The following is a 14067-nucleotide window of genomic DNA, read 5'->3' on the forward strand; positions in this document are numbered from 1 at the left end:
TCGCGAAAATTTGCAAGGAATTTTGAAGTTACCTAAGCATACCTAAGGTTAAAAAACCCAATGCAAGATTCTCCATAACTTTTTCTTCAAATAACTGTAAAAAAAAATTTTAACAATATAGAAAAAATTTTATGAGCGTATGAAATTTAATTTTTTACGAAATCACGTAAAATAACGATATATTACAATTTAAATATAGGTAATAATATAATATATCCTACTAATTATCCTAGACTGACAAATCATCTCCGTTTAGAATCGTATTTCGTATACCGTATGTCCATTGTCCATATACTTACAATGATAACTTTCATTGCATTCAAATTTAACACACCCATTATTATAGTGACTTACTCTCCAACCTACTTCTCTACTATACAGCAGAGCGATATCCACATGCCCACTCTTTTTTAAATTGTTTAAATTGATATTTAGTGGATGACATAAATTCAAACCCATATATAACACACTTTGACTTTATTGTCCAAATAATTTGTTAAATAAAAAATATTGTATAATTGTATAGTGCATACTGTAATGTATAATTTTTCAAATTTTTGTTTTAATTTTTCTTCTCTGGGATTATTATATAAATATAATAATAATAATATTATATACATCAACAACGCGCGATCCAACGGCGAAAATCGAAACAATCAAACAAAATAATAAATACCTTTATACCTGAATGTGAGATACTGAGATAGCAATAATGAAATGCGTCGTAATGGATTGGGAGGGCCGGTCCGCAAATCAACGCGAGATGCGGCCGCCGTGATTCTAGTTTTCATAATAATTTCTTATTAAAAAGTTTGCACGTTTCATTTAATAACTTAATTTCCAACCGTATGATTTCGATGGTTTTTGCAAAAGGATCATCTATACAATTTTTCTGATTTTTTACAATTTATTAGGTATTAATTGATTCAGTAGATAATTAATTAGGTCCGGTTAAAAAAAAAAAACACCAAAATGTACACTGTTTAAATGGGCCGATCCTGCTTCGAGATAAACACTGTCGTGCCGCCGCTATATTTTTTTTACTTATTAGCTCGCGTCACGACCGCCACGCTGGATATCATAATTATTTATTTATTTATTTAAGTATTACTTCATTGGTTTTGTTTTTTTCTGAATTGTGTTCATAATATTAGTTAATAGGTACTATAGTCTATAAGTCACGAAGAAATTATTTAAAATGGATAAGTTCCACGGTAAGGATAACACTGAACATTTAGGTATGTATTAATATAATAGGTAATTTTATTTGTAACTTTAAAAATATACATGTAGGGGAAAGCGGGGTAATATACCGTAAGTGGGGCGAGATCATATAGACCATAGACCTTCACCTTATACTATAAATTATAATATATAAGTAGTATGGTTGAGATAAATATGTGACTAATTGCTATAATGCATGTGCAGTAGAGACCATATAATTGGCTACTCGTCGCTAACATCATGTACATCGTCGACATATGTGTAATCTATAGGCCAGGGGTTTTTGGAACCTTTTCGTAGGAAAGAGCCATTTTTTCAAAAAATTACAAAACCGTGATGTCCAAAGAGCCGCACAAGGTTTGAACAACCTTTTTTTTTTAGTTGCAGTTGTAACTTTATAAGTTTACCTATGGAATATTAGAATAAAGATAGTATTATTATTTCATTGAGAAATTGGTAGATAGGCATTAAAAACATATAATACGTTTTAAATTTGGAGAATATATACCTAATAACCTAATATATAATATTATTTAACTCAGAAATATTATAACTATAAAAACGCAGGTATAATATAATTTATATTTTACGGGTCTCGATATATTGATGAATTTTCCAAAGAGCCGCAAATTGCATGTTAAAGAGCTGCAGGTTCCCGATTCATGGCTCTATCCATTGTATATGATCTAGATTCTGGGTAACTGATCTAAGGGCAAAATCGTATAGTTAAACACCATACGGTTTTACCACATTTATATTTTGACTATTACCATACTAATTACATACTACATTAACTATTTAACCATAGTTCAATTTAACCAAGCATTTTAATAGTATTGAAGTGTGTTGATAATTTGTTAACATTTTCAAAGATTAAAAATATTGTTAAAGTAAATTTTTAATTAACAAAGTTGAAAACAGTTAAAGTTTAGACCCCGACCCCCCCTGAAATTTCATTTCAAGAAGATTTCTTATATTATTACATAATATAACAAATTTATACTCAAACTCCACCCTCCAAATATTTTGCTGGATACGGCCTTGATTGGGGTACTAATTCTTCCAGGCTCGACCGGAACGACGTTATTATTATTTATTTCATTAGACATTTGCGAGTATTTTATTAGTTATTATGATATTATTATGAATAATATTAATTTAACCATTTAGGTAGGTATATTTTAATAGTTCATGAAATAAATTTCTTGTCATTTTTATACATATAGAGTTGCTTTGCGAGAAGAGCAAATTTTGTCATCAAATTGAATGTTTAATATCGTCAATCGATCGAATAAACAACGATCCAATGGTCAAAGAACGCCTCGATAAACTTAAGAACTCTATTGAAAAATGTGTGGAAAATTCTGGACGAGTTTATATTTTTGGCTCCCGTTTGTATGGCATTGCGAATGCCGGTAGTGATGTAGATTTGTATTTCGATACTGGTAAGCTGATAATTGTTTATATTCAATATCGAGCATATTAATCTATACATATACATATATATATATACCGTATATAATAACATATATCTTTATTATTTACTGATTCATCATCGCTTAGTCAGAATAACTATTGAATAAGATTTTTTTCAAATTCAAATAAAGGGGTAAAAATAAAAAAAATTCGCCTATAGTCGGTATTAGATGAAAATGGAAAAGTTTTTTCTTGGTTTGATTTTCCGGAAAGGGCGAAAAAAATTATAACTTCTTATCATATAGTTATTGGCATTAATGCTTGAAGCTTCCGGCAAACGTGCTCAAGACCATTAATCTCGGCGCCGTCATTTACAATCCAGGAAAATTATAAAATTTTGTATAGAATCCCGAACCTCAATGATGTTTAGTATGTTACAACGACATCCTAAGACTTTTCAAATGTTTAGAAGTGTATCCACAAACGGCACAAACAGTTGTTTTTTTCTACCTATTTAATTAATTAATATCAATAATAGTAATACAATAATGATCTAAAGACAACCTATATATATATATATATAATATATATTATATATTAGTACTTTTGTAGTATTATTTATTAACATAATGTATAATAAGTGTTTATGAATTATGTTAATTATGATATACCTGTATACGGCTATACGTAGTATATCTACTATTAGTTCTATATAGTTCTATACTTCTATGAAATAATATGTAATAACTAAAGTACTTCTTAACTATTTATTTTGGTCTCTTAGGTGATTATTTTTCAGGAAAAATTGCAGACGATTACACGCGACAACTACAACTTACAGATTTATTTTCTAAAGGCGCGAATAAAGAATTTATTGGAGTGAAAATTATTACAGAAACGCGAATACCAATTGTACGCTTTAAACACGATCCTACAAATTTTGATTGTGATTTGCATTTTCGGAGTGGTCTTTCTGTGCTTAACTCGGAACTTATCAAGTATGACAATTATGTAAACAAATTTTGAGTAATAAAATACATTTATACTACCTATCATCATAATTATTAAGGCTGTGAATTTGTAGGAAACTAGAAAAGTGCATTTCTTTTTGGTAATTGTGAAACGTAGCTTTATTAGTATACATATAATTTGAGTTATGTAATAACAAATCCATTTATGAAACTTTTATTTTGCATTTTTATGCATTTTTCGACATTTTTAATTTTTTAGGTCATATTTTCCTTTTTAAGTTTATTTTCCAGTATTTTTAATTAAATTTCGTCAATTAACATATTTAAAAACATTTAAAAAAAATGTTTCAGCCGTTTCAGGCGAATGGCATTATTTAAGAATCAATCAACTTCAAAATCAAAATTCAAATAAAATCAACTTTTTTATAATTTTTTTTTTTTATTAAATAAATACATTTTTATGCATATAATATACTAATATCAATATAAATGTTAAATTAAAAACCATTTTAAGTGCATTTTATACCATAATTTTCGGCATTTTAAATGCATTTTTTAAGGTTTTTAGTGCATTAAATTCACAGCCCCAATCATAATTGTTTAAGTTCAATACTTAAACTTGAAGACATTGAAGTTCCAATAAAATATAAATTATACAATAGTTCTTTGTCCGCTCGTCGCTCGTGGCTTTTCGTAACTGGTCTTATTATGCATTCAACAATTACAAAAGCCTATAAATTAGCACCTAACTCGAAAAACTAAAATATTTGATGGATATAAAAATCAACATCAATACACCATATTGCACAAACGATAAATATTCATTATTCCGCTCAGTATATAAAAAACTTTGAATTTCGCCTTACCTAGTATTTAAAGTTTCTAATTAAATTTTATGAAATAATATAATATTTCATTAACTATAATATTATATATTAATTTTATTAGATTGTATTTATCCATGGATGAAAGAGTACGTTGGGTAGTCATCGCAGTAAAACATTGGGCTGTTTCTTATAAACTCTTATCAGATGATTTTTCAACCTATTCCCTAATTTGGCTTGTGTTATTTGTCATGATGCAATACAAAATTGTTCCACCCATTATAGATTTATGGAGAATGCATCACAAACATGTACCAAATTATATCGAAGGTAAAAAAATTTTTTCAGTAGAAATTTACAAGACTACAAAAATATAGGGTAAATAAATTGTTGATATTGTGCAGCAATTTCGTTTATAATGTTTATAAGAATTATATTTTAAAAAGTTTATCTGTGTTTTATATTATATAGGTAGAGGCATCTTCCGAATTTGTATAAATAATTAAATATTATGAAAATTATAAATGTAAAATAATAAATATCATAATTTATTTTAGATTGTCCCGCGAAACACACTACACACTTTAGGGAAGATTGAATTATATAGGTAACCTATAATTGGTTGTAATATTTATAACGTCAATTTATATTTATGTGATTCTGTGACTTTGTGAAATATAAATAAGTTATTTAATCTGTACGTATATTATTAATTAGTATATCTATATTTTATAGTAATTTTTTTTATTGCCTTTAAAATACGATAAATCGTTGATATTTATTAGTTTATCATTTATATACTTTATGTATAATGCTATTACTGTATAGCTATATTAAACTTATTTAATACTATATTATGCAATTGTGTGTAATACTGTAATGCATTTAGTTATTAACTTAATTATGTAAAACAAATATGTAATGATATATATGTTTAATATTTAAATTATATAGGTATATATAAATTATGTATATACTTATATTATATTATTATGAGTTGTGACTAACAATAATTATTGATAAATAATAATAATTAATTATTGGTATATATATATATATATATATATTTTTTTTTTAGGTTGGGATACACGTATTTGTTTTAATAATGATCAATTAAAATCAAAAATGTTTTCCAAATCAAATCTTTCAAAATGGAAATTACTTCGTAATGTTTTTAAATTTTACTCAGACTCGATCAAATTACAAAATTATGTGCTATGTACTGTACTTGGTGAATTACTTTCAAAAAAAACATTTCATTCAACATTTATAACTAAAGTTAATGCCATGGGCAATTATCAATGTCAAATTGAGAAGTTTGAAAAAAGTGAAACTTTGATAAACACTAATTTTGGCAGTTTCAACAGAATCGAACTACAGAACCCATTGAAATTATGTAACAATGTTATTCCTTGGCTCAGTGATAAAAATATGAATTTATTTATAGATTTGTGTACGAAATCTGGCAACTCAATGTGAAACACTAATAAATTGTTTAATCTCATAGTATTGTATTAAGACATTAAGTCAAAGTTCATAAGTAGATACCTACCTATCTATATTCTATAGTTCTATAATAATAAATATAATTACATGAATCCAACAAAATTATTATACTTTATATACATAATACATTTATACATGCATATAAACTATTCTAATTCTATAGATAGTAACATTAATATAATATTTGGCAATTAGTAGGTAATCTAGTAAAAAATAAAAGATTATTTTTAGTATAAGTATACTAATTTATAGCCTACATAATTTATTTGTATACTACCTACCTTATTTACTTAATAGTAAATTATAATTGATTATTTATATTATTATATTTTTAACTAATCTAACCGTCATATTTGACAGGATAAATTAACCGTACAGTATACAACTATATAATATGGAGAATATGGTATATCTATTACAACATGTTTCCGTTTAATGTTTAAAGGTACCTACATAAGTACATAACACGAAATATTTTTGTCCAGTAACCTCAGATTGAAATGGGGCTTTCGGGAGAAGCTAGAGAAATACTGAAATACACATTTTTAATGACTTTTACATTTTTAACACTCATTATGTGTTTTTAATAAGTACTTATATAGTTATAACACGTATTTTTAACACTAGATTTGGATTTCCCATTTCCATTGAGACATTTTGTCATTTTGATGTTTTAAGGGTTTCAAACGTAATATGATGACTTTAAAACCAAAATTTACTGAATTACAAAGAGTTATGTAATTTCAATTTTAGTAAGTAGGTAACTGAAATTTTGTATTTTACAATGATTTTCCAAATTTCCATTCAAATTTGCTATACCTTATACCTAACACGTTATTGTAATTTAATCTATTAGGTACAGACGTACAGTGAAACTTTTAAATAGCAGACACTCTAGGTCACCAAGATTTTGTCCACTATTCAAAGAGGGTACATTTTTAAAATTTATAAAGGGTAAATGCGTAAGAGGAAAAATATGCGCTCGGCTAAATTAAATGATATTATTATTTAATGTTTTAATGTTATAATAATTCTAATATTTTAATAATACATAGGTACTTAAATAAACATAAAAATATATATAAAAAGGAATGCTTACACTATATGTACCTATATTATACTGATGTACCTCAATTAATACACATAATATAATAATATTAATAATATATTACATTTTGTAATTCGTAAACCGTAATTAAGTACTAATAAGTTTTATGATAACATTTAAAAAAATCTATACCTAATCAATGAATACTATTGATACCTAGAATAAAAAAAAAATTTTAGGTAGGTAAATTATAAACTAAATTGAAATAACTTAGTACCATTTTACCTATAATGATAAACTATAAGCATCAACAATTGCATCAAATAATTTTTCAAGAATCTAATCTAACTGGTAATAAATTGAGCTAGAGATTAGGCACTGAAATATACATTTTTGATGATTTTTCAATCTTGTTACATTTTCATAATGCGCATACTTAGGTAATGAAATTAAAATGTATTTTTTTTTTATAGGTATTTTTTGTAAATACTAAATTGTAATACGCACTTTCAACATCGGATTTGGATAGACCATTTCTGATATGGTACCAAGTTATTTCAATTTAGTTTTTAATTTAAACATTTTTTTTATCCTAGGTAGGTATCATAATAGTATTCATCGATTAGGTATATTTTTTAAGATGTTATCATAAAACTTATTAGTACTTAATTACAATTTACGAATTACAAATGTAATAAATTATTAATATTATTATATTAGGTGTATTATATGAGGTATATCAATATCAGTATATAGGTACATACAGTGTAATTATAATATACTACTATTAGAATTTATTTAGACTATAAAAAAATACAATCTGAATACACCCGATGTCAGGTTATCACTATCAACTTTTCTTATCTATTTAATATGATAATTTAATATTTTTATCTCTTTCTTTTTATGATTGCATATTTCACTAACTTGTGGTATATTTTTATATATTTCTAAACACCTTTGAACTCCCACCAGATCGTTCAATAGTTGTAATAGTCAGGTCGTCGAATACACCAAATTAATATTATTCTCTAGTTTGGAATAGTAACTCGATCCAGTGTAGATCAACAAATTACTTGACAATTATGGACAACAAAGATGATGAACTACCTGACAAAGATGCAGCCAAAGAATTTTATGCCAGATATGAACCCAAAGAAATATTGGGCAGGTATGTTGTTATTCATTGTATTAATACAATCAACTGTTCAACAAATATATTGGATTTATAATTTTATACCGTAGAGGCGTTAGTTCAACTGTACGGCGATGTGTAGAAAAAGAGACTGGCATGGAATTTGCGGCTAAAATTATAGATCTCAGTAACGATCCCGAAAATAGAGGAGCTACTTTAGAAGAAATCAATATACTAAGAATGGTTATTGGACACCAATATATTAGTAAGTATTATATTATTTATGTTAATATAAATTACTAAATATTTAATGATGTTTTAAAAATTGATTTCAGTACATTTGCATGATGTATTCGAGTCGGAGACATTCATATTTTTGGTATTTGAACTTTGCAGAAATGGCGAGTTGTTTGATTATTTAACCAATGTTGTGACATTGTCTGAGAAAAAAACTAGATACATAATGAGACAATTATTTGAAGCTTTGCAACACGTTCATAGACAAGGTGTTGTACATAGAGATATTAAACCTGAAAATATTTTGCTTGATGATGCACTGGATATAAAGCTCACTGATTTTGGATTTGCAAGTGTTTTAAAACCTAATCAAACACTCAGAGGTGAGTTCAAATAATTTATTACTGTTTAATATGTCATACATGAGTGGTTAAACTTTTTCATTGCCATATTAGGATTACAATTCTAACTTAACTATAAAATATAAATGTTTAACATTTGAAATTACTATTAAAAAATCTTTTATTATATATATATATATATTTGTGTACAATTATTTTAGGTTCTATATTTTTATAATTTTTAAAAGTTCCTACCATTTACCAAATATTTTTAAGAAATTTTTGTTTATATGTTTACTATTAAAATTCTATACATTTGTTATTTGTTCAATTGTGTTCTAACTGTTGATATTTAAGTAATGTTAGGAATAATATGTTTAGATTCTGAGTAGGGCGATGGGTGTATTTGTTTTATTGTTAATTTTTAAGTTATTCTTAATGGTTAAAAGAGGAGTATTCTATAAATGTCCATTTGCCTTTTCTGTTACCCATGTTCTTGAAAATTGATCTAATTTAATAATTTGAGTTTAATGAAGTCAATTTTTTATTTTTTTTTCTGTAGTTTCTCTTAATTTGTTATGAAACAATAACAATGGCGACAACCTTCAAAACAACTTTGATTAAATATCAATAAGTATGTTCAGAATTGTTATTTTAATGTTATATGATTAATTTCTAAACTTACATCTCTGCAGAAATAGAATATTCCCTTATCAATAATTTATTACCGATTTTTTATCTGTAATTTTTTTGTTTTATTGTCATTTATCACCCTTTTTTTTTTAGATTTATGTGGTACACCAAATTATTTAGCTCCTGAAGTATTAAAAGTAAATATGTTTGATGATGCTGATGGATATGGATTCTCATGTGATCTGTAATTATAAAATTAAAAACTATAAACTAATTTAATTTTAAAATTATTTTATTACCAGTAGTTTTATATTAAAATTCTTATTTATGTAACTATATAACATATTTAAAGCTGTAACCATAATATTTTTATTTCTGGAATTCACTATCTCCATTTTTTTTTTAATGGAATATTTGAGTTAATTTTATAAATAAAACATGTTGTCTATTTTTCCCTACTGAAATTGGCTATTTAGTTTTGTAATTTTCTTTAAACTTGCAATTAACCTTACCTTCAATAAGTAATGCTTTGCTCAGAATCTTTTTTTTAATGCAATAATTTATAGAACTATTTATATATTATTATATAATCACTTACTAATTACCTCATATAAAGGAATTGTTTTTTTTTATTATTATTTCAAATGTTAAATAATATTTTAATGGTATAAAATTATTATTTCTTAATTTTCGTTTCACGTTTGTACTAGCCATAAGGATAAAGATATTCTATTCAGAATAATAGTGAATCGCTCTTGAACTTGCTAATTAAGCCTCTAAACTAGATTTATCTCTAAATTTACAGCTAAGCAATTTGACATAAAGCATTAGCTGTTAATCATTATACAATGCATATATCCATTGTCACTCTCCTATGTATGCATGTACATAAGTTCAATGAATCTATATTCTATTTAAAATATTACATCATATTTAAACTAGTGTCTACTAGAGTATACTTTTTTTCTGAATAGAATATAGATTCACTGGTACAACTATTATAGTTTCATTCTTATCTTGAATAGATTGTAGGGTTAAAGAGTTTGAACTACAATTGCAGAAAACATTTTAATAAAAGTTTATTGTTAAACTGCCACTAGTGTATCTGGCTATGATATAAATGTTATTTTCTTTTTTTTCTTTTTCTTATATTTTTAAAAAAGATCTGGTTTAAATTGTGTTTAGTTTAATACATCCATATATTTACATATGTATACATAATTAGTTTAAAATTTAAAATTTTCAAGTCTAATTCCTAATTCAAATTACTCGTTAATATATTTATAATTAAATGTTATATTAAACATAATATACAATATTCAAAATGATAAAATGTATATGTATTATATTGACAATATGACTATGACCTAAGTATATGCTTAATATTCAATTAAATAAATATAAAATTAGAAGAAATGAATAGCCAATTTTAAAATACTTTAAATGTACATAATTTGTATTTGTTTACGTATTTGTACAAAATTTAATACACTTTTTAATAAGTAATATTTATAAACTGTTTATTTTTATATTATATAACAAAAAGACTGTTCAATCTTATATAATGTGGGTTTAAATAGTCCTCACTTTAACCAAAGCTTTAATTGTGGTAAAGATATACAATGTAACAATATAAACTGTTTTAATGAGTGTATTGCACTTATACTAGTCATCTTTACTAAAACTGAGAATTAATGGGTACATATAAACATGACATTATGGGTGTTTTTTTTTTATATAATCTTAGTAATATTAACCATTAACATAAACCAACATTTTGGATAATTCAATATTAACCAGTTAATGTTGACATTACATTTACATGGTTAGGTTTAACAATTTTATAAAATTTTAATATTATTCAATAATATTAAATATATTAAATGTATATCAAATACATATTAAGTATTAATATTGTGTATTTCATATTATGTGATTCTTGTAAATTGTTAAAGTTTATTATTAAACTTGTGTATAATATGCAAAGTACATAAATATTATTGCAATAAATGATTTTAATTGTCATAACTATTTTTATTTTTAGGTGGGCATGCGGTGTAGTCATGTATACACTGTAAGTAATTTTATTAGTTATGTTATCTAAAAAATAATATTTATCATTTTAAATAAAATTATTAATGGTATGATTTCATTTCAGATTAATTGGTTGTCCTCCATTTTGGCACCGTAAACAGATGATTATGTTAAGAAATATAATGGAAGGAAAATACACTTTTAATTCTCCAGAATGGCAAGATATTTCTGGTAAACAAAAATAGTTAGTCTAAATTTAAAATAAACTATTTAATGAAATAAATAAATAATAATATTAGTATTTTTTATGTAAATATTTTTAGAGGCACCAAAAGATTTAATTAGAAAACTTTTAGTTTTGAATCCAAATGAAAGGTTGACAGTAGATGAAGCTCTGGAGCATCCATTTTTTAATATTAAAGTAAGTTAATTTCAATTTGAAATATAAATAATTTTTAGCACACATGTCATATTAATATGTTATCTATAAAAATGTATACATACCTTGATATTCTTACCTTTATTTAATTGAAATCTATTATTTAATAGTTCATAATTTCATTGAAGTATGTGACTAAACAGTAAACAATTGTCTTATAAAAAAATTTGAATATTCTCGTCAGATTAACTGATTACCACTATTATTCTTGTAATTGTTTTTCGAGTAAGTCCATATAATCTTATATTTCACATTAATGTGTTTCAATAAACGTTTAATTATTTGAGTTTGAGCCTTTATTGACAGGTCTATGTAGTACTTGCTATAGTTAATCTTGTTTAAAATTATCTAGTAAATTCATTATTATGAATAAAACGTAAAAATTGTTCAATTAGTACCAAATACACATTAACAACCATAAGAATTAAAAGTACAGACAGTCATATTTTGTAATATAGGTATATAATTAGTATGTTATGAGAAAAAAAGTAGTGAATATTAATAAAATTTGATTTGAATTATTTTAAACTTAAGGGTTTTTTTTATAAGTAATATCATTATCTAGGAATATAATAGAGTACAACATTAGATAGTAGATAGCATGCCATACATGTGCCTAATTTTTAAATAATATTAACTTTTATTTTAGATGTTTGATCAAGATATTGCTCCACTGAAGAGAACACTAAGCCTGTGTTCATCAAAATTCAATCAAATTTCAAAATTGGCTAAACAAATTAAAGTGAGACCATTTAATGCTCGTAAGAAATTTTTATATGCTATCTTAGTAGTGCGTGTGGTGATAAGGTTATTACAATTATTACCATGTTCAACTGGTAAGATTTCTATACAATTGGTTAAACAAGATCCATACAGGCATAAAATTTTGAGAAAAGTAAGTGAAAGCTGGTTGTAAGTTTTTTAAAAATTATATTAATAATTTTAAAATGTTATAGCTTACTGATGCAATGGCATTTAGAGTTTATGGACACTGGATTAAAAAAGGAGAAGGGCAAAATAGAGCTGCTCTTTTTGAAAATATACATAAGACTGAGTTAAAAGTAATTTACATGAGTAATTTATCACCATCATTATAGATATTTTATTAATGTAATTGTTATATTTATGATAGTCAATTTAGAGACTGTGTTGTTAAATTATATTATTAAAATAATCAATTAAGTTTTATTTAAATGAATGTCTTCCATTGTGAACTTTTTATTAGTTTTGTTGTATTATTGATGTTAAACATTATAAATTTATAATTAAGTACTAGTGATTAATTTTAGTATAATTGTTATAAATTGGTTGAATAATAATAAAATTTGATTTGAATTATTTTAAATCTAAGGTTTTTTTTTATAAGAATTAACATTAATATAGGTATTTAAAAAAGCGATCAAATACTTTAATCTTAATTTTTAAGGAGATGTCTCTCCCGCATGTGTTGTCTCTGTCTTACACACGTACGACATAGTAAATTTTTGTTCACCAGTTTCAATAGTGTGCTTTTAGTTTTAATATTAGAGTGAATTGACCTATTGTCAAACTTTTAGGTAAAAACATTATCTGTGTTTTCTCATCGGTTTTTTACAATATTTTAATTTTTAAGTGAACTATGAGCATTTTCAAATATTTAATAATTTCCTACTCATAACTCACCTAAAAATTAAAATATCGTACAAATCCAACCAAAGAACACATATAATGTTCTCACCTAAAAGTTTGATAATAGGTCAAATCACTCTAATATTAAAACTAAAAGCACATTATTGAAACTGGTGAATGAAAATTTACTATGTTGTACGTATGTAAGACGGAGACAATACATGCGAATGAGAAGTCCTCTTAAAGTAAACATAAAATTTATCACGGCAAGGATGCTAGATTAACATAGTTCATTGTGAGGCTTCATAAATACTAGTTAATACTTATATAAGTGTACAATAAGTAAATATTTGTAATTTTATCTGATTTTTTAATCGAATAACATTTTGAATTATTATAGTTAGGTATTGACTTTTTTTAACCATACTTTTCTTAAATAATAAATCAATTTTATTATAATGCTGTTAAATAATTAATATAAATCAAAGACGAGTATGTCAAAATAATTCTTTGAGGACTAATAAATGAATATGTTTCACATGGAAATTACTGTATATTATTGTACTGTATTATTTTTTAAAAATGTATATCAGTTAAAATTTAATACTTTGATAATATAGATAATAATACTCATTATTTGTTTATAAATGT

The 14067-nt window shown here is 24.8% G+C and overlaps 2 protein-coding genes across 4 annotated transcripts; both read left to right on the forward strand.

The window, feature by feature from the left end:
* Positions 1-710: 710 nt before the first annotated feature.
* Positions 711-5941, forward strand: LOC132918022 (terminal uridylyltransferase Tailor-like). 3 transcript variants are annotated; one of them, XM_060979072.1, is made up of 5 exons: positions 711-1238; positions 2451-2669; positions 3425-3638; positions 4560-4765; positions 5514-5941. In XM_060979072.1, exons 1-5 carry the CDS (start codon positions 1199-1201, stop codon positions 5912-5914), a joined length of 1080 nt encoding a protein of 359 aa, XP_060835055.1. In that variant the 5' UTR covers positions 711-1198; the 3' UTR covers positions 5915-5941. The 3 variants fall into 3 exon arrangements, with proteins under 3 accessions (XP_060835055.1, XP_060835056.1, XP_060835058.1); XM_060979073.1 differs by having other exon boundaries at positions 711-1214; XM_060979075.1 differs by lacking the exon at positions 711-1238 and adding an exon at positions 1354-1581.
* A 1937-nt stretch (positions 5942-7878) lies between these two features.
* On the forward strand, positions 7879-13153 carry LOC132917523 (phosphorylase b kinase gamma catalytic chain, skeletal muscle/heart isoform). Its single transcript, XM_060978304.1, has 9 exons — positions 7879-8160; positions 8235-8389; positions 8460-8744; positions 9489-9579; positions 11380-11409; positions 11494-11600; positions 11693-11790; positions 12458-12703; positions 12765-13153. The coding sequence occupies exons 1-9, from the start codon at positions 8075-8077 to the stop codon at positions 12903-12905; spliced, it is 1239 nt and encodes a 412-aa protein (XP_060834287.1). The 5' UTR covers positions 7879-8074; the 3' UTR covers positions 12906-13153.
* The last annotated feature ends 914 nt before the right edge of the window (positions 13154-14067 follow it).

This window comes from Rhopalosiphum padi, chromosome 1 (assembly GCF_020882245.1).
Source record: "Rhopalosiphum padi isolate XX-2018 chromosome 1, ASM2088224v1, whole genome shotgun sequence".
NCBI classification, from domain to species: Eukaryota; Metazoa; Arthropoda; class Insecta; order Hemiptera; family Aphididae; genus Rhopalosiphum; species Rhopalosiphum padi.